This window comes from Melanerpes formicivorus, unplaced genomic scaffold (assembly GCF_026170545.1).
Source record: "Melanerpes formicivorus ecotype bairdi unplaced genomic scaffold, bMelFor1.0.p_v2 SCAF_3, whole genome shotgun sequence".
Classification (NCBI taxonomy): Eukaryota; Metazoa; Chordata; class Aves; order Piciformes; family Picidae; genus Melanerpes; species Melanerpes formicivorus.
In genome coordinates this window covers 38,426,068-38,452,794 of record NW_027142355.1, presented here as the reverse complement: position 1 = coordinate 38,452,794, position 26,727 = coordinate 38,426,068, and the positions used below count along the sequence as shown (strand labels likewise).

The 26,727-nt window shown below is 43.7% G+C and overlaps 1 protein-coding gene across 1 annotated transcript; it reads left to right on the top strand.

Moving 5' to 3' along the window:
* The first annotated feature begins 262 nt into the window (after positions 1 to 262).
* Positions 263 to 23,348, top strand: GNS (glucosamine (N-acetyl)-6-sulfatase). The gene is made up of 14 exons (XM_068170509.1): positions 263 to 524; positions 1,202 to 1,261; positions 2,111 to 2,317; positions 3,874 to 3,939; positions 4,319 to 4,417; positions 6,774 to 6,941; positions 11,267 to 11,349; positions 12,943 to 13,061; positions 13,593 to 13,696; positions 15,030 to 15,131; positions 16,232 to 16,339; positions 16,982 to 17,092; positions 18,919 to 19,079; positions 19,928 to 23,348. Exons 1-14 carry the CDS (start codon positions 381 to 383, stop codon positions 20,001 to 20,003), a joined length of 1,608 nt encoding a protein of 535 aa, XP_068026610.1. The 5' UTR covers positions 263 to 380; the 3' UTR covers positions 20,004 to 23,348.
* Positions 23,349 to 26,727: the final 3,379 nt, after the last annotated feature.

Genomic DNA, 26,727 nt, shown 5'->3' with positions numbered 1-26,727 from the left:
CACAGGCAGCAGCAGGAGGGTGAACAGCGGCGAGGGAGGCGACACCTCTGCCCCAGGGCTCTCTCCCCCACTTTCGCCGCCGCGGCACCTGCTTCCCCCGTTCGCGGGCAGCGGGCGGGGCCGCGAGGAGGGGGCGGAGCCAGTCCTCAAGCAGGCGGGGCCCCCCTCACGGCGGGGCCCCTCTCACGGCGGAGCCGCCCGGGCCACGTGACACCGCCCCCCCCCCGCCGCACGCCCGGGTCATATGCCGGGGCGGGGCGGACCGGCGCGCTGCTCCTCAGGTCTCTGAGCTCGGCCGCAGCTCGTTGCGGAGCCGAGCGACAGCGGCTCCCTCCGTCCCTCTGTCTGTCTGGGGCTTTACCTGTCCCCGCTGCTACGCCATGCCTTCTGTCGCCGCCGTGGTTCGGCGGCTGGCGCTGGCCGCGCTACTGGTGCTGAGTCCGGCGGGGGCAACGCGACAAACGCGGAGGCCCAACGTGGTGCTCATCCTCACTGACGACCAGGACGTCTGCCTGGGTGGCATGGTAACCCCGCCGCTCCCCCGGCCTTCTCTGCCTCCCGCGCACCCCACCGCCGGTGCGGCCGGCCTGGGGGTTCCGCTGGGGGCCCGTCTGTGAGGGAAGCGGGAGGCGCGGGGTCTTGCGTGGGGGCCGGTGGGAGCGTTGCGAGAGGCCTCGTCCTCGCCGAGGGGCCGAGTGCCGCTCGCCCGCCGCTGAGGTCGCACAGTCGGGCTGTTGCTGGAGAGGCCGGGAGAGAGAGGAGAGGGCGCAGCGTGCGGGAAGGGGTCGCTCCCGCCGCTGAGGAGCGGCGGCCTGGGCCCGGGGGGACAAGTGGTGCAGCCGGGCACAAGGGTTTCTCTCCGCAGCCTCAGGCCGCTTTGCCCCCAGAAAGAACAGGCATGGTGGGCTTGCTTGGGTAAGAAGAGCTTCTCTGGAAAGCCGCTGAAGCTCGAGGGGGTGGAGGCTGGGGCTTCTGCAGTGTAGCCTCTCCACTTAGTTCCTGAAAACTGCCCCTCATACTTACGGTCCCGTGGGCTTCCTTGCGTTAGTAACCTCTATGGTCACACGAGGCCCTAGCAAAAGGCAGAGTGGCTTGCCTGGAAGTTGTGGTAGTGGGCCTTCTTTTAGGTAGTCACACAACTACTTCTGCTCCCTTACTTTCCCTGGCGTTAGCTGATTTTCTTTTGTTATCTTTCTTCCAGACCCCCCTAAAGAAGACTAATGCTCTAATTGCACAGATGGGAATGACCTTCCTAAATGCAGTAAGAGTTTATATCAGCTCTTTGAACTTCTGAGATGCGTGCATTTGTGTAGTTTGTATGTTAGGCCATCTGAGGTCTCAAAACTGGTAACAGTTTAAATCCCTACATACATATGTGTGGGATTTCTTAAATTCAATCTCTAGCTACTTAAGTATCAAAATGAATGCAGCTCAAGAGTGTGTTCAGAAGTTTGAGAGGGAAAGTTTCACTTCCTGGAGGTACTTGTGCTAACTTCCTTATCTGTAAAGCAAAACTGAGTATTTTTGGTACAAATCGAGAAGCATTGAAAGGAACTACTTAAAATTTCCAGCTTTGTGTGTCCTGAGAGTCTCTCTCACTCTTACCATGTTCTCAAGCATTGCCATCGCTAAAATCATGGAGTGAATCAACTGGCAAACAGTATTTTAATGGTTACTTGCCACTGTGTGAGAACCACATCTAGATTGGGTGGAGGTTTGAGTGGCATATACTGCAGAAACCTGAAACTGGTTTTGTATGCAGATCTTCACTAGTGGAAATATTTGGGGCAGAATTCTGTGTGTCTAGAAAGAAGGATTTTGTGAAAGAAGGATTGCCTGTTGGAATGGGCTGCCCAAGGAGGTGGTGGAGTCACCATCATTGGAGGTGTTCAGGAGGAGACTTGATGGGGTGCTTGGTGCCATGGGTTAGTTGTTTAGGTGGGTTGGATTGGTTGATGGGTTGGACGCGATGATCTTGAAGGTCTCTTCCAACCTGCTTTATTATTCTATTCTACTGTTGGTGAATATTTTAATCAACATATTAGCAGATGTTTCAGGAAAATTTGGTTCATGGTGTCACTCATTAATCTCTTCATCCTGTCTTTCCCAGTATGTTCCCAGTGCTCTTTGCTGTCCCAGTCGAGCCAGCATTTTAACGGGGAAATACCCACATAACCATCATGTTGTCAATAACACTCTGGAAGGGAACTGTAGCAGCAAATTATGGCAGAAGATTGAAGAACCATACACCTTCCCAGCAGTGCTCAAAGCTATGTGTGGTTACCAAACGTTCTTTGCTGGAAAGTATTTGAATGAGGTATTTTGTGCCCCTTTTGTTTTAACCTGTGGTGCAGTTTCTTTGCATTTATGCACATTTCTAAAACACTGAGTGATTTTGGGTGTATTATTTTTAACCTTTAGTAGCTGATGGTGGGTCCCTGAAATGCTTAAAATGATGTTACTTGGATTAACAGCTCTTTGCTGAGGTGGGATGAATACATGAAGTTCAAACCTTTAACCTGATTGAAATCAGGTTCTGTAGGTGCCTGAGCATTTTCAAAGTTGATTTTTATGAAGGCTGATGGAATCCAAAGGCTTTTTTGGTGTGTTCAGATGTGCTGCTTTTTGGAGCTGATAATTTTAATGACTGGGGAGAATGGATAGGTGGTTGTGTGGTACTGAAGGACACTGTCAAGCCAGTGCCAGAACAGGCATAGTGTTAGAATAACATGAAAGGAAAAAAATTAGCTTGTCTCAATATTCCTGACTGGTATATCCCCTTCAATCAGAACTATTCTCCTTTCAACAGTCACTATGATAGTTTAAATACTAAGTGTCCCCTGAGATACATTCATTGGAAGAGCTGATACTGTCAGCTCTCAACAGAGTTTACCAAACACTTCATTATTGAATCATTTGTATATGAGTGGTTTGGAGTTGTTTTTCTGTTTTTAACTAAGCTGTGGATTGTAGTAGTTTGTTAAGCTGTAAAATTCACCCCTGAAAGCTCCAAAATCAGGTGGTTCTCTTTTGTGATGGAAATGTGTTTGGGGCTTGATGGGTTACAGGTTTTAACAGCATTCTTTTCCTTGCATCTCTTGGTGGAAAATATTGTGTTGCAATAGAATAATAGAACATCAATTTGCATAGCTAGCTAGGCCCAAATTTGTGTTTTTGCTGATGTTACCGAGGCATCTAGGGGATGGAAAACTTACCAGGCTTTGTCTGAGCATCCCTTGACTCTGTGTGATCTCCTGTCTCTGCAGTTGGGTGAGCCATGTAGATGGGAGAGGGCAGCCCTGAGCAAATCCATTGTGTTGCTCTAAGGCACCCTCTGTGACGAGTTTGGCACTGATTCAGCTTTTTGCTGTCTTGAAAGCTGGTTGTTTTAGATTATTTGGCACTGAGGTGGGCAAAAAGCTAGCACTGCACAGAACTTCTACCTCCCCCTTTGGGTAGAGGATGATGGGAAGATACTGGTCTATGAGAATTTTTCTTTGTAACTTGTGAACTGCTGTCACAAAGCCAAGAGTGTCTTGATTCGTGCTTCCCATTACCTGATAAGGTGCCATATGTTCTCCAGAATGTCTTCATGTTTTCATGCAAGTAGTAGAAGGGGGAATCAAATTTAAGTTTTACTGGTGAATGCCAAGCTTTCTGTTCCTGCCTTTCTGGTTATTGAACCCTGGTTTGTTTAGCAGGCTGTCCATGTGTGTGTTATATCCACGTGTGTTTGCTTTTTTCCATTCTGAAACTGAGTTTAGCTTGATGCAGCTTCTGGCTAGTGTTGAATAAAGCACATGAATATGAAACACAAGTTCTGGCTGTTGTTTGTCATAACTGAAACTGAGTCACAGTCTGTCTTTTTTTCAGTATGGAGCAGAAGATGCAGGGGGAGTAGGTCATGTCCCTCCTGGATGGAGTTTTTGGTATGCTTTGGTATGTGACCATTTACAATACTTTTTTTTCAATATTTAATTTCAATTGCTCTGTGATTTTGCTTTTAGAAAGCTATTCTAACTATGGTTATGAAGGAGTAGGCAAAGAGCATCTAACAGCTTAGTGCATGCTTTCTTATCTTTGTGTATCAGATCCCTGGCTTTCACAAAGGCTGCTCCTATTAAGGCACCTGGGAAAACCCCTGACATGTGAAGCCAAGTAATGTGAGAGAGCACTAAAATAAGTTGGGGAAGACCACTTCTGAGAGTTCTTGTGGTGTCCTTATGACAAGTGCTTATTGGCAACTCGTTTTACATTTCAAGCAATCAATGTATGTGTTACTTTGTGTAAGTACTCATGTATCTTATCTTCTTCACAGGAGAAAAATTCAAAGTACTACAACTACACTCTGTCGGTAAATGGCAAAGCACGAAAGCATGGCGAGAACTACAGTGTAGATTATCTGACAGATGTACTGGTAAGATATTTTGCAACACCTGTGTAACAGAAGCTGCTTATGACCAGCTAATGCCTCATGCTGGGGGTTTGGGAAAGGATGGGGATGCTAATTTGTTAGGCTGTATTAGTTCATAAATACATGATTGTGCTGTCGTGATGGTGGGTGGGCATTAATCAGCAGAGCAAGATTCTGGGTATGTTTAGGAAGGGCAAGTTCACATGTACAAGGTGTGGAGAGGAAAGGGATTCCAACTGCCTGCTTGCTGGCTAGTAGCCCCACTGAAAGGTTAATACTGGCTGCTGTGGTGCATGAGAAGCATGATGCCTGTACACAATGACTTAAATTGCTTCATAGTAGGATGTGTTTTGTGACAGTAAGTGGCTGTACCAGATTACCTGGGCCAAGATGTCAGTGGAAGTTAAGCATGTAAAAATAACTTTGCACCGTGTTTTGTTTATTAGATATTATGATGTGCTTGTAGTTTGTAATTGCTAACAACATCAGACTCATAACTTGGAAGTATGAAAGGCTGATCAATCCTCCAGAGTATGAGAGGGCAAGGCATGGGCTATACAAAACGTGTAGCTGCCCAGGGAAGTTTTAAGACTCTTTACCCTCTTAAGGAAAAGAGGGAGCAGAAGAGTCCAAGTACTTAAGTGAAAGTTGGAAGAATCACTTAGTTACTTGAGGCCCTGTTTAGCAAGTAGTATCAACTTGGAGGGTGGGGGTTGTGTTCCACGCCTCCAAAGCTGCAGTCTTAATTTGACACGCTGTTACAGTGTCGGAGTTGGTAGTGCAGGGTGCTCACATGCAGCGCTCAAAAGATCTTCTCTGAGCAGTCTCTTCATGCAGTCATTCTGTAGTCTCAGTCAGACCCTGATGAGCTTCATTCCAGTGCATTCTTGAACACAGACAGCTGCTTACTAGGAACAGAACTGATTGATGTTTCTTAGGGTACTGAACAGCTGCCTGATTAAATTTAGATTTACACCATCTAAAGCTAGATTGGAATTGATAAGCCAGAAGTGAGACTATCCTCTTACTGGCATTGTACTGGTCATCTTTTGATCCTTCAACAGCTTGTAAGCATTTTGGCCAACAGGTCATTGTTGCATAAACCTCTTACTTGCAGTGTTACCTGTTGATACAGCAGTGTATTACAGTTTTCAGTGTTGCATTTTACCTCCTGCTTGTAGTTACTAAATACGCGTTCAGCGTTTCAAAGACAGCATTTGAGTTTCATTCACTGGGTGGGCAGTGTGCAGGAGTAAATTGCTTGTGCAATGTCCCTGTGTTGCTTGGTGTGATGTGTGAGCCTTCTTGTCCTGAAAAAGGATATCTGGGTCCCTGAGTCTGGTATGAAGAATCTGAACACCTGGACCTGTTCACTGCAGTCCTGACATGTTGCAATTTGAGCTCATGACAAAATCTAAGTTAACTACCTCTGAGTTTACCTAAAGCATATCTGGTTTCTGAATCCAGTTTTCAAACTTCACACAGTTCCTAGCCTGCCTTAACTCTGTCATGTAACTGAAGTCCAGCCCTACTTGCCTGGATCTACAAAATAAGGAAAGAGGAGAGAATTCATAGTGTATTGCCTCTTCTAGGGAAAGAAAAGGGTATTGAAAGTGGGGTATACTAATCAGGAAAGGAAAATGCTGCAAGATGTGAATAGCAAAGAGCTCATCTGTGAGTAATACCTTCTGGAGGTTTAATTTCAACCAAGAGAAGGGCCAAGTGAAACTTGCATTCTCTCCAAACTTGATGCTTGAAATTGTGTGCAGGGTGAAATGAAAATGAAAGTAGCAGGAGGGAATAGTTTACCACTGGCCTTGAGTAGAGCTGCTGGCTTCATCAGCAGAAGTGTGGCACCTCATCTAAGCTAGGAGCTTGCTACAGAATGATCATACACTATAAACAGTGGAGATTAAAAACTTATTGCAGAGCTATAGAAGTCAAGTCTGAAGACAATGGAAACTGCTAAACTGGGATCTGTCAGGCAGCATGACAACAGAAAGCTGTGTTAAAAAAAGCTCCAATTACACACTATGAAAACCAAGTTTAGGTGGATTTTGGTGATCTCTCCACCTCTAAATAATGTAAAGATCTGAAGTAGAAACATCTTCAGAGAGATGGGTCAAATTATTTGTCATGGACATGTGGAGGGTTTTTTAAGCTTTTTTGGTTTTTATAATGAGCTGCTGCTCTGGATGTTTGTAGATGAGCAAGCAATGAGTTTCTGAAGCAGCTTGAATGTTCCTAGTACTACTGAGCTTTAAGTTAAGGATATCCAGTCTAAGTTCTTTTCTCATACTTGCTGCTTTTCTTTGGAGCTGTGACTTATTTTTTTTTTTTCCTCCCAAACTGTTCCCAGGCCAACATGTCATTGGACTTCTTGGAGTACAAATCTAATTTTGAACCTTTCTTCATGATGATCTCAACGCCGGCACCACACTCCCCTTGGACAGCTGCTCCGCAGTACAGCAATAGCTTTCAGAATGTCAGTGCACCAAGAAACAGCAATTTCAATATTCATGGAAAGGTAAGACAGCTAGCAAGAGGTTGACCTTCAGCCAGCAATGTGCTCCTGTGGCCAAGAAGGCCAGTGCCATTCTGGAGTGTGTTAGGAGGGCTGTGGTTAGTAGTTCAAGAAAGGTTCTCCTTCCCCTCTACTCTGCCCTGCTAAGGTAGCATCTCAAACGTTGTGTCCAGTTCTGGGCCCCTCAGTTCAAGGAGGACCTCAGGGAACTGCTTGAAAGAGTCCAGCACAGAGCCACAAAAATGATGAAGGGAGTGGAAGATGTTCCTTACAAGGGAACTTGGGTCTTTAGCTTGGAGAAGAGGAGACTGAGTGGTGACCTCATTCATGTTTATGAAGATGTAAGGGGTGAGTGCCAAAGAGGATGGAGCCAGGCTGTGTTCAGTGATGCCCAATGACAGGACAAGGGGCAATGGGTGGAAGCTGAGGCACAGGAAGTTCCATGGAAATGTGAGGAAAAATGTTTTCACTGTGAGTGTGCCAGAACACTGAACAGGCTGTCCAGGGGGGTTGTGGAGTTCTCCATCTGTAGAGATATTCAGAATCCCCCGGGATGCGTTCCTGTGTAATCTGCTCTGGCAGGGGGGTTGGACTGGATGATCTTTTGAGGTCCCTTCCAACCCCTAACATTCTGTGATTCTGCTGGTTTGAGAAATCTGTAGGCAGTGATGACCCTGACTTGCATGTAAAGTTTAAATGGTGAGAAGGAAAGGGTAATTACCCATGGCTACTAGTGATTCCAGATATGTGGATCAGTCTTTCAGGACAAGATGCACTTATTGACCCGGAGATATTTACATAGCAGTAGCTTGGAAGTAAAATGTAGTGGCAAAACTAAGGCAATACAATGAAATTGATTAATAAATGGGGAAAAGTTCATTTCTTCTCCAGTTCCCAGACTGTTCCGAAGCTCTGAAAGTGTTCTTTCATCACTCAGTATTTTCAGGAGAACACATAGGTGGTGTGATACAAAGGCTCAGGTTAGGAATGACAAGAACTGTCTTCCTATGCACATCTGCTTGGGTGTTCTTGAGCTTGTGGCAAAGCTGCCCCTAGATGACAAGCATATCAGACTAACCAGAGGACTTCACAGCACAGGGCCCAGGGTCACTAAGGACTTTGAGAACTTGTCTTTCATTTGTTGAAATAACCTGTAACCAGAATTGCTGAGCCTAATGTTAGAGGCTTGCAGGTGTCCTTGTGTCAGGGCAGCGCCTTCCACTGCCTGTCAACTTGGCCAAATATGGTCTAGCTCAGACTAATCCACTGTGTTTTACTCTGCCAAGAAGTGAAAGTCTCAAACAGTTAATCTGGTGAGATATTTAACTTCGGTTTGTATTTTTGATTCAACTAGTTTAAAATGCAGAACTTGCTACTGCTTGGGATTTAGCTGTTTTGCTCCTAATCTTGAGACTAACAATAATGCCTATCTGGAGCCCAGTGATACCTCTTCCAGGGTCACTGTGACTCGTGTAGTACACAGGGAAACCTTTTAGCTGAGGATTATAGCTCACACAATGGCCGTGTGCTTATCAGTGTGATATAGAAACACAACTGAAAGGGGAGAAAAGGGCTGCAGGCAGTAACAAATAATTTAGCCTAAGTTTTTGAACTAGGGCATGAGAATCAGGCTTTCTTTTTCCCTGTAAAAGAATCCTTAACTTTCTAGTCTCCATTACTGTAGTAACTGAAGGCTTATTAAAGCAGTGAGGCAGAAATAACTTGACTCATCAGCTAGCCAAAAAAATACAGTGCAAGAGTTGCTTTATGTGGAGCAAAAGCTCTGCATGTACATATATAACACGAAGCAAGATGACAGACTTAATGCTTGGCCACTAATATCTGTGGATACAGCAGCTTTACTGGGTTTCACAATAGGAACAGACTAGCATTGCTTTTCTTCCTAGACACAATAGCTGTGATCATTAACTATGTGCATTTCTGTAATTGGCAGTGTTGTGATCTTGAAGCCTAACTCTGCTTTGAGCTTTGCTGTTTTCTAGGGCAAGCACAATCCCTGCAATAGCAAGAAAGGTGTATGTAGGCTCAGACTCAGGTCACTGATGTTGTAATCCTTGCTAGACAGTCTTGCATTGTACAGTCTCGATTCCTAAATGAATGTTGCCTAGCTTCCTTACAGGGTATGTGGGTAAGGGATGCTCAAAGGAGCCATCTAGGCAGAATCTCTGCATGAAAAAGAGTTGAGCTGTTGTCAGATTCTGTATGCACACTTTAATTTGTGCACAGGATCCTCAGCTGGGAACTATATCAAATGATGGTTTGTCTGGTCTCCCAAGCCAGGAGTATTGATAGCCCGTAAGTGGTTTATCTAAGCTGTTCTGAGAGGGAAGCTGATTAAGACACATGTTGGGTATCTCTCTTGCACGCATTGTTTTTCCTGGGAGCACAGCTGTGTTCAGATTCTGCTGGCAAGATGCTGTCTCAAGAGCTCCTACTAAAATTTCTTTGAGAATGGGACATAGGGAGGCAGCACCATTGATAGGTGGCTTGGTGAAGGAGACTTGACAGGAACTGAGAGAGAGACAGATTTGAGTGCTCTGAGTCAATGTGAAGCTTCTCGAAATCCATGAAGGTGTTTAGGTGTTGTGTCAAGTTTTTGAAACTTCAGAGAAAGGTAGGAAGAAAAAAATAGTCCTGAAAAGAGGAGCTTTCTGCTGCACTGGGTGACTTACTACCTGAGTTACCCAGCATGGTTGTGCCTTATGGAGGCCCTGTCCTAAGCCCACCTCTTATGAAAGGTGGATGGTGCACAGGTGACAGGTATTGCCAGTTCCTTTGTTTTCTGATGAGCTTCTACTGAGCTGGGGATGGAGTTTGTGATGCTTTCCTTTAGGTTTTCCTCTCTAGACCAACACACAAGTCCTAGATGTTTGGTCTTGGTTTTGCAGTGCCCTCTTGCTGAGATACTTTGTTTCTGCACAGAATTGTTTTGCAACTACTGTAAAAGAGAGACCCAAAGACAACTGAATTAAAATAAACTGGACAGAGTATTAAGTCTCTGCCAAAAGTTTTTCCTTCAGTCTGCAAGAACAGAAGACAAAGGAACTGACTAATTGCAGGACTTCTGACTCACTTCAGAGTCCCTAAAACCTGAGCCTGTTCAGAGTAATTTACTGGACAGGAGGGAAATAATGTAAGGAGAGGCTCTACAGAGAGGAGTGACCAGCTAAATACAGTGTTAAGCTGAGAGTGAGTGGTCACCTCTGACCTGTTCAAAAGTGTGAGGCTGCATTGATGTGACTTTCTTCTTTACTGTCCTCCTCACTAATACTGATCTTCAGGGTGTTCATGTTTGTTCAGCAGCTGAGTTCAGACCAGTGCTTCAGCATGTGGGAGTATCACTTTTCCTATGAGTTGGGTCATCTCTGTTACTCTGGTGGGATGGGTGAGGGAGAGAGGGAGGAGCTGTTTGTGAAAGTTGGGCTTGCAGCTAGAAGACTCAGTAACACTTCATTTAGCTAAACAAGTGTTCATGTTCCAAATAAAATAAATATCCAAATAAAGTTGTAATGTTCCTGCTTCCTTCAGCTTCTAGCCCTGAGTTCAAAGGCCACCAAGACTGATAGTAGCAGTGTTACAGATCTATGTCCTCACCTGTCCATGAATTAGGTAGTCATGATTGCTTTTGGTTCAGGAGTTTCTCCTCATCTCTCTACCATTATTAGGATTCTCACTGATCTTAGTCCCCAAAGGACCTCACTTTAACAAGCAAGTCCAATCTTAAAAGGCTTCTCAATCCTTCAGGTCTCATTAGAGAGGGGAAAAAAAAATGCATGCCACTCTGTCTCAGGCTATCAGACTTTGATCCCTGGGAGATCTCTTCCGTGACTGCTGTGAAAGATCACAATCTACTCTCTTCTTGCCACGGGCTGAGCATAATGGAACTTAGAGTTTACCCAGGCCAAGAAGGAAAACTTGAGCTGGGTGGGTTTGGCATTGCCTGGCTGTTTCACAGGAGTTGTGTGCATGTTCCACCTGAAACAACTTCACAGTATCACAGTATAACTAAGGTTGGAAGAGACCTCGAGGATCATCAAGTCCAACCTATCACCACAGACCCCATGACTAGACCATGGCACCAAGTGCCACGTCCAATCCCCTCTCGAACCCCTCCAGGGACGGTGACTCCACCACCTCCCTGGGCAGCACATTCCAATGACGAACAACTCGCTCGGTGAAGAACTTCCTCCTCACCTTGAGTCTAAACCTCCTCAGCACAGCTTTTCTTTTCTTTGGCAGTTGGTCTAAGGAGGTTTAAAAAAACTCTATTTTTTAAACTCTGTATATTTGTTTGTATTCTTTTCTAGAACAAGCACTGGTTAATTCGACAGGCAAAGACTCCCATGACTAACTCTTCAATACAGTTTCTTGATAACGCTTACAGAAAGCGGTAAGAATCTTTGGTACTTAAGATTGGTTGGGTTGGGTTGGTTTATTTATTTAGTTTTTCAAGGGTTGTAATAGTTTTGAGATGTCAAATTACTAAGCCTCTGGCATCTGTCTCAGCAGACCTGGCTTTCTGTTAACTTTTTGCAAAGAAACCTGTCATGGCCCTCAAATACTGTGCTTCCCAATGCTGCTGTAATCTGCCATAAAGACTGATCCCACTCAGTGTCTCTGCTGCTTCTCTTTCAGTGCACAGCAGGCTTTCATGAAAAGTGGCCTTATCTTCTAATTCTCTTGCATTTCAGGTTGCATGCAGTGCACATCAAATGGGCCTGATCTATCTGCCAGCTAATATGATGTATTAACCTTGGCTCTGTCTGTGGTTCTTTTCCATGAGAATGCTTGACTGAGACAGGAGGGTGCTTGATTCCTTTTATAAAGAGGCATGTGGGGAGTTAAGATGCTGGGGTTTGAAATAGAAGGTTATTTGCTTACACAGGAGGTACATTTTCTTCAAAAGCTCTGAGAAAAATATTAGCTTAATTGTAAATAGTAGACTCCATTTTGAGCAGTTACCAGGCATTATCTTGTCACTTCTGGAGATTGAAATCCAAGTTTTTTCAGGCTCTTGTTCTATAAAAAATGAAGCTTAAATTAAGTCTGGAGACCTCAGCATCTAAGAACTGAATAACCATTTAATTCAGCATAAAACTATTGTATGGAGGCTTGTTATTGACTTACCAGAAGCAGTCACTCACCTCAATGGCAAACCCTATCACAAAGGAAAGATTTAGCTTGCAGCTGTTTATGGCTTTAGATCCACTGGAATAATGGACCCTGATACTACATGGGTAGTACAAAATAGCTGATGTAGTTTTCAAGCAGAAAGGATCCCATATAGGCAATTAAATTCATGGCAGTCTTGTATTCTGATAGTATCATAGTATCAGTCAGGGTTGGAAGGGACCACAAAGATCATCTAGTTCCAACCCCCCTGCCATGGGCAGGGACACCCCACACTACATCAGCCTGGCCAGAGCCTCGTCCAGCCTGCTCTTAAACACCTCCAGGGACGGGGCCTCAACCACCTCCCTGAACAACCCATTCCAGGGCTTCACCACTCTCATGGTGAAGAACCTCCTCCTCACATCCAGCCTGAATCTCCCCACCAATACTAAACAAAGAACTAATAGCAAGTGGCCTTGCAGGAGATAACTCTGACTCTATGCCCCTGTGTTGTTTCAAAGTTGTTCTTGGCTGTCTCTGGATAAGAAGTAATCAGTGTTTGATGTCTTTCTCAGACACTACAGAATAAAATCAGCAAGAACTGAAGACAAACAGTCTGTTTAATCTCCAACTGCAGCCTCAAAGTACAGTGTCATAATCTCTGAAGGTTGTTTTGAGAACTTGCAAGCACAACAGTCCACAGCTGACTTGAAGCACAAGACAAATCATTCTAAGTTTTTCATACTTTAACACTGAATTGAATAGAATAGAATAAACCAGGTTGGAAGAGACTTTCAAGATCATTGTGTCCAACCTATCATCCAACACCACCCAACCAACTAAACCATGCAATTGCTTTGTTTCTGTATAGGTGGCAAACTCTGCTGTCAGTAGATGACCTGATAGAGAAACTGGTGAAGAAACTGGAGCTGAACGGAGAGTTAGACAACACATACATCTTTTACACATCAGACAATGGCTTCCACACTGGTAACATTTTCCCTACTGAGCATCTGTAGAAGATACAGAAATCATGTAACACTTTGCCCATAGAACCACTTGAGAAAATGGGAACAGCATCTGTGGAAAGCTGTAGTCACGAGAAGGCTGAGTTGTAAAACAATCTAGAGTTGCAGCACGAGGTGTTCAGAGATTTTATTGTTGGGTTGCAGTTTTTTCTGTTAATCTTTACCACTGTATCCCAGTGTATGTGAAATTAGGACAGAAATGAAGGAAGGGTCTCTGTATTATGCAGGAAGAGTTGTCATGAAAGAATTACCCAGTAGCAATCTGTCATGTACAGCTAAAAATGCAGTGTCTGAACTGTTACATTTCAAAAGATGCAGCTTATACTTAGGAGTTATCTGTTCCTAACCTCCCTTTTGTTCATGTAGTTCAGGTTAAGAACCCATTCTGACTTCTTTGAAAAACAATTAGCTGCTGGAAATTGTGCAACATAGGAGTCATACAACAAAAAGAAAAGAAGAAGCTGTTTAACTCCTTCCCTTTTCTATTGTCTAGGCCAGTTTTCTTTGCCAATAGACAAACGGCAGCTCTATGAGTTTGATATCAAAGTTCCATTGCTTGTTCGAGGACCAGGGATAAAACCAAACCAGACAAACAAGGTAAGAAAGAAGTGAAATCAGAGTATGCATTTACTTGTAACACTACTTCAGTTATCAACTTCAGGTAGTAATTTTTCTTGCTGCATGTGTATGTATGGGTGACATTAAATACATGGAGTGGTAGAAAGCACAAGGATACCATTCTAGAAACCTGTGTGCTCTTGTTTGAATCAGTAAATTTAAGTAATTGCAAGCTACAGAAGTAAATTAACTGTGAAGAACGTGTTCCAAAGACCCTGCCATTGGTTTTGAATATTACAGGGTCCATCAGCCTGTGAAGATGAAGCTAAGTAGTATTTAGGTGTACTTAAAATATAGCAGTCCTATTGTTCTATGTTAGGTTCTGGTCACAGAATGCCAGGTTGGAAAGGACCCCAAGGATCATCTGGTCCAACATTTCTAGGTGGTAGACTAGTTTAAAAGAGATGGCCCAGCAGCCTGTCAGGCTGAGACTGAAAAACTGACAGCAGGAGCAGGGAGGTCATTCTGCCCCTGTACACTGCACTGGTTAGGCCACACCTTGAGTACCATGTCCAGTTCTGGGCCCCTCAGTTTAGGAAGGAGGTTGAGTTGCTGGAACGAGTCCAGAGAAGGGCAACAAAGTTGGTGAGGGGTTTGGAACACAAGCCCTATGAGGAGAGGCTGAGGGAGCTGGGGCTGCTTAGCCTGGAGAAGAGGAGACTCAGGGGTGACCTTATTGCTCTCTACAAGTACCTGAAGGGAGGTTGTAGACAGGGGGATGTTGGTCTCTTCTCCCAGGCAGCCAGTACCAGAACAGGAGGACACAGTCTCAGGCTGTGCCAGGGGAGGTTTAGGTTGGATGTTAGGAAGAAGTTCTATACAGAGAGAGTGATTGCCCATTGGAATGGGCTGCCTGGGGAGGTGGTGGAGTCACCATCATTGGAGGTGTTCAGGAGGAGACTTGATGGGGTGCTTGGTGCCATGGGTTAGTTGTTTAGGTGGGTTGGATTGGTTGATGGGTTGGACACGATGATCTTGAAGGTCTCTTCCAACCTGGTTTGGTTTATTTATATTTGTTCTGAAGTATAGGGGAATCAACTACTTTTCTTGGGAAGTTATTTCAATGTCTAACTGTTCTCATTGTCAAAATTTTATTCCTCTGGATTCCAGTGGGAATGTCCCCAGGAGTAACTTCCATGTATTGCCCCTTCTGACTCCTCATAAAAAGGGAGTCTCCATTGGTCTGGTATCCACCCTCTATGTACTGGTATGTGATAATAAGGTGTTTCCTAAGTCTTCTCAAGGCTGAACAAACCCAGTTCTCTCAGCCTTTCCTCCTGGTCTTCTGAAGTAAGTTCTCCTCACCCTGCAGATGCTTGTTGCAAATATTGACCTGGGTCCCACAATTCTGGATATCGCAGGCTATGACTTGAATAAGACCCAGATGGATGGGATGTCACTATTGCCACTGTTGGTAAGTAGACAAAGAGAGTCACTGGTAATTCTTGCAAGGGTTGTTCTTCAATAGAACAAGTCCATTGAAAACTGAAATTCTTACCTTGATGTCATTTTTCCATGTGATCTTCATTGCTTACTGGAAAAAAAACAGATACCTATTTTCATAAGCCTTTTGTAATAGCTAAAGTATGACAAAACTCTCTAATCCTGCCATTTGTAATTCCTGCTTTTAAGTCTGTATCTTGTGTTCACCTTGTATCCTTTCTCCCCTTTTCCTTGGTATTTCCTAGCACAGACACAGGAGACAAGCAGACTGTTAAATTTTTAGCTTGCATCAGTTTTCAGTACAAATAATGTTTCCCCCTAAACTCAGTTAAAAAATGCAGTGGTTTCATGAAGTCTGACCTTTCCAGTAATTGAGCAGAAGTCTCTTTAAATAAAGCAGCTTGTACTTGATCCTTTTAGCTTTAATTAAATTTAGTCTATAAATTGAATGCAGCTTACTTGGAACCGTAGGGGATCACCCAGATTTAAAACAGTACTTTGCCTTTAAAACCTTGTATCTAAACCTTAAGCTCTTCTTTAGACAGAAGCAGGTAAAAGGCCTCTAGTTTAAACTCTGATGGAAGCTCAACTGTGAAACTCGTTTGCTCTATATGCTGTATATTAACTTTAAGCTTCCCTCTCCCTCTGCCTTTTAAAATGCAGCTGCAAATAGAGCAGCTTAAAATTTAGTTGCATGGTAAAGCTGTTTACCTTTTGTTATGCCAAGAGTATCTTTTCCAATCTGTTGCAGTAGTCTGATACAAACCAAAGAGCAACATCCTTGTTACAGGCATCTTGTCTGTGATATGGCAGCACCTGGCTGTGTGGCATCTATTTGGTATTGCCTCAAGTCTTTATAATTGGAGACAGTATTTTGAACCCTCACAAGAAGGTGTACTAATACTTTTGGAGCTGGATCCTTCTGGTCTAACCTAAGGCTAAACACTGACTCAAACTAAGGACCATGACTGCTTTGCAAGCAGTGGGCCCCATTAGTGTTATACCAGCTTAGAGAATTCCTTCAGTTTCACAGTGCAGTGGGTACTAAATCATGTTAACCTTTTGTCCTAGAGAGGAGACAAAAATGTGACATGGAGATCAGACTTCCTGGTGGAGTATCAAGGAGAAGGATACAATGGCAGTGATCCTACTTGTCCTGGCCTAGGACCTGGAGTCACAGTAAGCAAGACAAGACCTGTTAATAGTAGAAAATAGCTGCTGTAGTAAACCTGCTCTATAAATAAACTCATGGTGTCTTGGTAAGTAGGAGCCAGGTCTGTAAGTCCTGTGAAACATTTCAGGATCAAAAGGAAACATAGCCATGCAGAACTGATATGTCCATATCACCATACACAACACAGTCACTCTTTCAGCATGCATTTATAGGCCCTCAGTGCTGGAGAAATATGCAGGAAGGTGTGGGCTTGGCAAAGTGTGTGATAATGATGGCATGTTCCTTCTAAACTCCCAATGGCCTTGTTGCACAAGTCTTACCTGTGACTACTAAGTCACTAGCTACTTTATGAATCAAAGCAAGCTTCCTTGAAGTAAAACATTCCATTGGTGGTGTCTTCAGTGTGTGATGCTGTTCTCTGTAGTGTATGTACACTGGCTTCCCAGATAAAGTGCACTTAATCCTGGTGAGTCGAGTGACAGCACCTTATCTCATTTAGAAGAGGTGAGCTTTAGCTAAAAATCCCCAGTGGACACTTGACCGTGTTAGACTGGTGGTTTGCTTCAGCTGGTACAGACTCTAGGAAAAGGGTTGCTAGCTCATCTTTTTTTCTGCTCTGAAGTTTTTGTTCACTTCTCACTCCACAGCACTGCTTCCCAGACTGTGTGTGTGAAGACTCCTATAACAACACATACGCTTGTGTAAGGACACTGTCAACTTCCTGGGACCTGCAGTACTGTGAATTTGATGACCGGGAGGTAAGTCTCTGTCTGACTAGCAGATGTCAACTGCTCACAACTGTGAGTGACTGTCTGCACTCTTATCTGCTCTCAAGGTTTCCATAAACTACTCTCAAAAGCAGACTATTATTGCCTGCAGCATAAACAGTGAAGTATTTATCTACTGGTGAGAATGTTTGACTAAAGCTCTGGTGAAATTCAGGGTAGGAAAAAAACACTAGGGAGTGGGAGGGGAGTGAGGAAGGGACAGTAGCCTAAACTATGATTATTGCCTTCTGGTATCACCTGACAGCTTCATGGGGAGCTGTGCTGGGGCTGGGTTCAGTTCTCTGTCCTACTCAAATTCCATGTGGCTGAGTCTTCTGTACAGCAGAAATCTTCTCTGTACCTCTGCTGTTCTTGTGTTCTGCTGCAACTCTCCTTTTGGGGAACAACTGAGATCCCAGGCTAGTCATGTCTCTTCTATTGCTCATGTGTTTCCCTGGCAAAACAAGTATTTAAGTTAGAACTGTGAAATCTTTAACCATATCCTGGGTTGTTTGAAAATAAGGAATCCTATGTCTGCCCCTTCAGAAACTGTTAAAATCTGTATAGTGGAGCACCTCTGCATGCACAACACTTGGTGTGTACAAGGCTGATCTCTACTCCTGCACACAGTTGTTCCAGAGTGTGCTGGCTGAGGCAGTGGGGTCACAAGTCTGCCTCATCAGCAGTGCACAATAAATGCATGAACAGCAGATATCCCCAGTTACCATGTCACCACACAAAACATTTTTCTGGTGGTCTACAATGAACTCAAACCAGGGCAGTAAACCCCACAAGATTGTCTTCTGCACAGTCTTCCTTGGTAGCTTATTGCAAAAACAGAGAAACTCATTAGCAGACCTTGCCCTTCACTTTTCCACTTCTGACAGGTGATGAAGTGAAATGAGCAGTGCAGCTTGCTTTGTAAAAGTAGACTCTGAAGTTGATCCAATAATACATTGCATTTCACCTTTTCCAGTAAGAAGGTATGGCTGTGGCATTTTTGGGTCACTTGGCTTGCCTAGGTCAGCTAAATTAAGACTAACAACATTGGGAAGGTGCAGTAGTGTAGACTTCTGAAACCTTGCATTGAACCTCATGAGAGCTTGTAACCAAAGTCTGGATGTATCTTTTAAGTTAGACATAATTCAGCCAGTTTTTATCAACTTTTATCTGCAGTCAGGCTTCCAACTCCGACACACACAACCTCAGCTGAATTCTTGAGATATGCTAGACTAGTATTTATCCCACAGAATGGTTTAGAGATTTAATATACAAAACCCCCCTTCCAATTCTGTGCTAAAACTCTCCAGACAAACAACCTCAAAGCATGTGTGCTCACAAAACAGCTTTCTTATTTTAGAGCACGGAATCAAACAATTGTTAGGGCTGGAAGTGACCTCAAGAATCATCTAATTCCAACCCCCCTGTCATGGGCAAGGCTCCTCAACACTAGATCAGGTTGCTCCAAGCCCTATCCAGCCTGGCTTTCCCCACCTCCCTGGGCAACCAGTTCCAGTGTCTCACCACCCTTATGGCAAAGAAATTTCTTCCTAACATCCAATCTAAATCTCCCCTCTTCTACCTTGGATGCATTCTCCCCAGTCCTACCTCCACCCAACAGCCTAAAAAGTCCCTCACCAGCTTTCTTGTAGACCCCCTTCAGATACTGGAGGGCCACAGTAAGGTCTCCTTGGAGCCTTCTCATCTCTAGACTGATTTGAGGCTATATGCTGCTATAAAGAGTTCTCCTGAAATAGTTAGTATTTTATCATACTGGCACTTAGGACTTATCTCAATGCAGCAACTTTCTTCTGCAGGTGTTTGTGGAGGTGTATAACTTGACTGCAGATCCACACCAGATCAATAACATTGCTAAAACAATTGATCAAGAAATTCTAGAGAAGATGAACTATCGATTGATGATGCTGCAGTCCTGTTCAGGAGCCACTTGCCGTACACCAGGTGTCTTTGATCCAGGGTAAGCATTCATTCACTTCATTGCTATGATACTTCTGCATATCACTGATATCTTACTATTATTTATTTGATTAAACTTTATAGAGGGTTTTTATAATGGAATATCATATTCCTGACAACACATACTGTTGTTTATAATAGACATGTCTTCTTGATGCTTCTTTTTTGTATAGTCTAATCTGTTTCAATTTAACCTACCAGATATAGCTCTGGTATTAATGCTGCTGCTTCCATCTTGTCACTCATTGCTGACTTAGAATAGCTGAAGCTTACAGCTGTGCTGAGTAGTCAGAAACAAGTGGCTTTGGGTTTGCCTGCAAAGAAGGCAAAGCTCTGCAGACTTCTGTAGGCAGGCATTTTGTAAATACTTGCTCTGATTGTTCCTGGCGATGCTGTTAGTAAAGAATGTTTCCTGGGGAACCTAAGCTGTATGTGGTAGTCAGCTGTTGTAGGTAAATAGCACTTAGTACTTCAAAATTCAGTTGGTGATCACTTGAACTGGAGCCTTTTTTAAGTACTGTTTCAAATGTCAGATGTTGTGCTACAGAAGCTTGAGGCAGCAAAGCTTTCTGTTGGAATGCATCTCCTGAACGATCAATGTTTTACATACCGATATGCTGTTGGTGCGTTGCAGCTAGTGTTTATGGCTGTGGAGACTCTCAAATCCTTAGTTGCACATCATTGTGACTCATCTGTTGTGATACTTAGAGAGATTGGCCCTACTGCACGCTAAGAAAGCAACTCTTCATGTGACCTTGCACCAGAGCCATTCTAGAAACAAGCTATTTCTAGGAGCATGGGTCACTGTGGGCAGGCTGTCACTCACACAGGCTCTCTTCCCTTCTCTAGGTACAGGTTTGACCCACGGCTCATGTTCAGCAATCATGGGGTTCGGGCTCGGAGGTTTTCTGCGGAGCCTTTATGAGGCGATTACAGCCTCTTCAATCAGCTCCCACTGACCAGTTTCTCCAGTGACTGCAGCAGGTCTGTCTCTGTTACTCCCATTGATTGCAGCTGGAAGACTTTTAATGGGCTATTCAAACTCGGTTTGGAAGAAAACCCTTTGTCTTTAGCTGGTTGCCTTGTGCAATATGTATATTTTACAGCTGAACTCTAACTAAATCATTAGACACAGCTAATCTGTCTTGCTCAGATAGTTGATTACCACCTTTGTCTTTCAAGTACCTTTTCATATCACAGGCACAGAGGTGAACCTATGCCTATGAATCTGAACAGTTTATTTTGTTCTAAAAACTCAATAAATACATATTTGAGTCGGGTTAGATAGGCAGGTGCTATTGCACAGTAATGCTCACCACCCATACTCAGTGTCACAGACTTCCTTGAAAGCTGTGTTTAATTATAGGTTTCCTGTATCAAGCTCAAAGCTGTTAAAGACAATGGCAAACGAGCCCAAAATAGTGAGGTGTTAGTCGAAACCGCAGGATCTGACTAGCAAAGTGTCTTGTGCCGAATTAACATCCATATGCTAAGTATTCTTTCAAGGAGAGCACTTCAAATGAAACCAGTGAATTTTGTAGGGCAGCTTTGGTAGCTGTCAAACAAGAATGTAATTTCAGCCTCCTTTGAGTGTGAAATGCTGGAAAGGGTTACTATGTACTACTGAAAAAACTCTTAGGCTTTAACAGAGGGCTCCTAGTGAGTTAAACAAGTGAGACTAACAAGTACTAAATAAGTGTGCCTGTGTCTTTGGCTAACTCTTAACCATGAACAGAAGTAATACTATAAATCCACACAAAAGCCCAACCAATCAAGGCACCACAGCAGAGTTGATCTGCCTCTTAACTCCCAATGTCTTGAATTGTCTAACACCTTATGTTGATATTTCTTGAAGGTAAATTATTTTGAAAGCAACTAGCTAAAAAATAAGTAATTGTTCTCTAGAAGTTAGGCTAAGAGGGATGTTTTAGGGAGTTTTAAGTGCTTCATAGCATATTCTTTTTAGGTTGAGACATAACTACTCAGAACCAGCAGTAAGTGGCCTTTGTACCAAAGGGCTGCAGGTCAGATGTCTGACTGCGGTATGTTATCACTTGATTCCCCTTCAGAAGGGTGATGTTGTCTTTTCAACCTTCTGATTGAGGCTTATCTGAAATGCAGCCATCACTTGCACCCAAACTTGAGTAATACTTGAAAACACCCGGACTGGTGTCAGCATGTGACTTCTGTACACATTCACTGGCAAAACATCTTCTAGAAACACTGAACTGTCTCTCTTGCAAGACAAGTTCATGTTGCTTGTGGGCAAATCAACTGTTATCAGGAAAGATAATTGTTCCCTTGTCAAACTGTGGCACAACTGTTTAGTTTTCAGTTAGTTACTTCAGATCTTTCACCCAAATACCATGATTTCAACTTCTGTCACACAAAACCTACAAAGTGATTAAGTAGGCAACAGAAGTGACTCTTTCAGACCTGTGACCGTGCATACCCCAGTGCACAGATCCACAAACTGGACACAAGCAATGACTTGATGAGAAACTGAATTTTCTTGGCTTTTAATTCTGAAGCACAGAAGTTACCCTTCATGTAGCTTAGAGCTGCGAATTTCTGTGGTGGTCTACAGGCTAGATTTTATGAAGCTTTTATCTCACATCTAAGTCATTGTTTCAAATCTCTAGTAGAGTGACCAAATATTTGGAGGAATTAAAGTCACTTGAAAAAGGGACTTTTCAGCTGGAGCATCTGTATCAGTGCAGAGGCTTTTGATATTTAAACTACTTACACGCTTTCAAATACTCAGGACTTTTGTTTTTCTTCACTGCAGCTGTAGCTTTATCCTGGTTTTTTTTCCTCAAGCCTTAGTATTGTTCATCAGCATCCCTCAGACTGTTTTGTCTTTGAAAACAAAGCCAAAGTTGTTTTCATGCTCACACTGAGCTAAACCTAAAGTTCATTTATGTAGTGTTTGCTTAGATAATTCTAGCAACTTAGCCTTGTGCTTTGTTTACACCTTGTTTTGGTAACAGTGTGGAGGCTAGCATGAAATACATTGGTGCACATTAAACCCTCAACTCTATCAAATCTGGGTCACATGTCAAGTTTCTACTTGAGTTAAGTTTCAGTGTAAGTAATGTGCATTATGTTGCTTCCTAAGAGGGGGGGAAAAAACCCACTTGGTTATGGGACAGATGTCAAACACTCACTTTTCTTGAAGTGATCTTAAGCCATAACAAGGAAGTTTTCACAACTACTAAGGAAGTTGACAGAACTGATACAAATTGTTCAGTATGTGTGACCAGATGTGCAGGCAGCAAGAGTATTAATTTGGTAGAACATCTGTAAAGCATTTTGTAACTAGGCTCAGTATCTGTCAGAGAACCACATTATACCTGGCACCTGTCATAGGGAGTAAGAATTGTGTTAAAATACTGAAGAAATTAGTCAGTCCAGGGAAATACCTGCTTCAGTCCATTGCTTTTAGAGGAGTTTCTCTTGCCTACTGTCTATTTCCATGATGCAGTTACTTCTGAGTATTTTTACAGCCTTGAACAGTGTTAATTCTGGTCCTTGATGATTAAAACAACCACTATGAAGAAACTCTGACTTTTATCCATATCTAAATCCAAATGAAGTGATTTTAAAACTAAATGGTCTTCCTGGATATTCCATTTCCTATGCTATTGAACCATGGCTGTGTCTGTACTTCATTACTGAAGGCATTTGTGTTAAATGAAAAGGCCTTACCAGTACAGAGTTGGGTTTAGGTAAAATGTGGCATTTTTTAAGTTATTGTTTTTTTTTAATACTAATCATCAAAAGTAGAGCTGTGAATTTTATCTGATCTGGTAAAGCAGATATGATACAGGGAAAAATACAGTTAATAATGTTGTCATGTTATCCAAAACAAAGAAATCAGTATCAGCACTTTAGCATAAGTGAACACAGCTAGTACATGCTTACCAGTAAATTGGGCTGCTTCGTTTTGAGGGATAAAGCTGTGACAGGGACACATAAATGCAAACACACACCCCCAAAGCAGGTATAATACATTTTCAATCAAGTTAAATTTAAGACCAACTCTATGAGTTACAGTGTTCCATCATAACAAAACAGCTGTCATTGTGATTTAATTGAAGTGAATTTTGTGTTCCTTCTCTCTGTATGTGAGCATACTTTGCTGTAGCATGTTGTGAGCATACTTACCTTCTGCTGTTTTGAATGTTTGTTTAGAAAGTGCCCTTCCAGAGGATCCTGTTCACTGCTGCACTTTTGGGGAAAGAAAAAATAAACTGCCTATCAAACTTCCCACCTTTCTGTTGCTGAATTTGAGTTACACTGTTCCACAGGAGCAAACTGTATGTCATGCTTCTAAAGACTGAACTCATATGTAAGCCTGTTCTTTGCTTACTGCCCTGCTACCTAGCAGTGACCACTAGTGAACTTTCATGTGGTCACAGGGAACCTTAGGTACAGTGTCTACAAGACAGCATGTGACTACTTTGCACCAGGAAGGAACACTGAGGTGAGAGAAGAAATGTAAATGCCAACTCTGCTTGCTCCTATTTCCTTGGAAACTGATGTGGTTGAATAGAGGGAAAAGCTTAACAAAAGAGACACTGATAATAATTAAAAGCAGTATGTTCTGTCTGGGGGAAAGAGGAACAGTAATGTCCCTCCTCAGGCTGTTTCCACAATGGGAACTGTGAGCAACAGTAAGATGTGCTACTTCTTCCCCTCAGTCCTGGTTAGACTAGACAGTTGAATTCCTTGAAAGATACTGTGCAACTGCTTTAAGAAATATATACATGATTATGTTCTTGAACTGTAGACCAAAGTGACTTGATGCTTTTAACCTATTTAAGTCTGAGGCTTTCACAAGCTTCTAAAACAAGTATTTCTGCATTGTTTTCATTTCTGCTTCACCATGTGATATCAGTTTCATTTCTCCTTCAGTGAATCTTCCATTAGGTAGCAAAAACTGCTAACAGCTGCTTGAAACAACACTGCTGCTATCTTTCTTTTGATGCTCCAGTTTAGGAAAACTAAAGTTTTCAGCAGCACCACAAGAAAAGGCAGCTGCTTATTACCTAGATAGAGCTTCTTCTCATGCTCAAAGACACCACTGACAGCCCCAATGATGCTACTGTCAGGGTCATGGAAGCTTGCCACAATGTCTCTTTTGTCCTTAATGTCTAAAAACAAGCCATATTTGTATCATGTGTAGAATGATAAAGGAGTCACCTGCTTTAGAAAAAATACACAGGGTTAATGCTTCATTCAAGGGGAGGGGAAATTCAAGTGCCACTTAACCTTTTGATAATATCCACTCCACTGTGCCTAAAACTTGCAGTCCAGTAATTGCCCACTAAGCTTAAACTAGGGTCACTGCCTGCTTGCTCAAGAAGGTGTGTAAGTTGGAACTTAAGTCAGCTGCCAAAAGATGACTGTTTCTAGAAACAGGAATAAGAGGAGCTTGATGGAACACAACTGAATCACCCACTTCAATGTTTTTCCTTCCACTGTTCAGGTTCTAGGGAAAAGGGATCATATCATAGTAGTATCATAGTATCAGTCAGGGTTGGAAGGGACCACAAGGCTCATCTAGTTCCAACCCCCCTGCCATGGCCAGGGACACCCCACACTAGATCAGGCTGGCCACAGCCTCATCCAGCCTGGGCTTAAACACCTCCAGGGACGGGGCCCCAACCACCTCCCTGGACAACCCATTCCAGGGCTTCACCACTCTCATGGTGAAGAACCTCCTCCTCACATCCAGCCTGCATCTCCCCACCTCCAGCTTCATTCCATTCCCATTGTCATTTGTACTAGCACCCATTTGTCAAGTCTGAAATACTAAATGGCAAAGATGACGTACTACCAAACAATGACTCTGATAGCTTTAAGGAAGAGCAAGTGACACTTAAGGCATTCTTATTCCTTTTGAGCTTTAATAACACAGATCTTGAATCCCACCCCATACATGAAAAATGTCTCTGTTCAAGTGATTTTTCTCCTTGCTTAATTTTATCCACAGTTCTGCTACCACAGACAAAACTCAGTGTTAATTCTGTTTGTGGCCTTACTGAATTTCATCTTCACAAACAGCTTGTTCTAGATAATGTCTTATTCAAAGGCTATGACTACACAGAAAAGATCCCTTCAAGTACACCAGCAGATACCAGACAGAAACTATTGTGCTGGAACATTGCTGATGGTAGTGTATTGCAAGGCAATTTCTTGGGGTGGGGTTGGGGTTTGGTTTGGGCTTTTTGCTTGAGTTTTGGTTTGGGTTGTTTGGTGGTGGTGTGATTTGGTTTGGGGTTCACAGTATAACTAAGGTTGGAAAGGACCTCAAGGATCATCGAGTCCAACCTATCAACACAGACCCCATGACTAGACCATGGCACCAAGTGCCATATCCAATCCCCTCTTGAACACCTCCAGGGACAATGACTCCACCACCTCCCTGGGCAGCACATTCCAATGACGAACGACTCGCTCGGGGAAGAACTTTCTCACCTCGAGTCTAAACCTCCCCTGGCACAGCTTGAGACTGTGTCCCCTTGTTCTGGTGCTGGTTGCCTGGGAGAAGAGACCAACCCCTTCCTGGCTACAACCACCTTCCAGGTAGTTGTAGAGGACAATGAGGTCACCCCTGAGCCTCCTCTTCTCCAGGCTGAACAATCCCAGCTCCCTCAGCCTCTCCTCACAGGGCTGTGCTCAAGGCCTCTCCCCAGCCTTGTTGCCCTTCTCTGGACACGTTCAAGTGTTTCGATGTCCTTCTTAAACTGAGGGGCCCAGAACTGGACACAGTACTCAAGGTGCAGCCTAACCAATGCAGAGTCCAGGGGCACAATGACTTCCCTGCTCCTGCTGGCCACACTATTCGTAATGAGGCCAGGATGCCATTGGCCCTCTTGGCCACCTGGGCACACTGCTGGCTCATGTTTAGGTGGCTGTCGACCAGTACCCCCAGGTCCCTCTCTGTTTGGGAGCTCTCAGCCACTCTGACCCCAGCCTGTAGCTCTGCATGGGACTGCTGTAGCCAAAGTGCAGCACTTGGACTTGTTAAATGCCATCCCATTGGATTCTGTGGAGTGGGTTGGTAAGGGGTTTGGAACACAAGCCCTATGAGGAGAGACTGAGGGAGCTGGGGCTGCTTAGCCTGGAGAAGAGGAGGCTCAGGGGTGACCTCATTACTCTCTACAACTACCTGAAGGGGGGTTGTAGACAGGCAGAGGTTGGTCTCTTCTCCCAGGCAGCCAGCACCAGAACAAGGGGACACAGTCTCAGGCTGCACCAGGGGAGGTTTAGGTTGGATGTTAAGAAGTTCTATACAGAGAGAGTGATTGCCCATTGGAATGGGCTGCCTGGGGAGGTGGTGGAGTCACCATCACTGGAGGTGTTCAGGAGGAGACTTGACAGGGTGCCTGGTGCCATGGGTTAGTTGATTAGGTGGTGTTGGATGATAGGTTGGACACGATGATCTTGAAGGTCTCTTCCAACCTGGTTTATTCTATTTTTCTATTCTATTCTCCAGTACTCCATTATGCAAGCGAGAGCATCCCTTACAGCTCACTGGCTGTAACACAGGCTGTGACTGGCTGACAGCTGACAAAAAGTTAAGAGCTGAATTCTGGTCTCACTCTGAATGGATTGATCATTCTGGTCTCATTTATTCTTTT

Coding starts and splice junctions, on each gene's coding strand:
- GNS (XM_068170509.1), top strand. CDS start 381: ATGCCTTCTGTCGCCGCCGTGGTTCGGCGGCTGGCGCTGGCCGCGCTA. Junction 525..1,201: donor ACGTCTGCCTGGGTGGCATG/GTAACCCCGCCG, acceptor TCTTTCTTCCAG/ACCCCCCTAAAGAAGACTAA. Junction 3,940..4,318: donor GGAGTTTTTGGTATGCTTTG/GTATGTGACCAT, acceptor TCTTCTTCACAG/GAGAAAAATTCAAAGTACTA.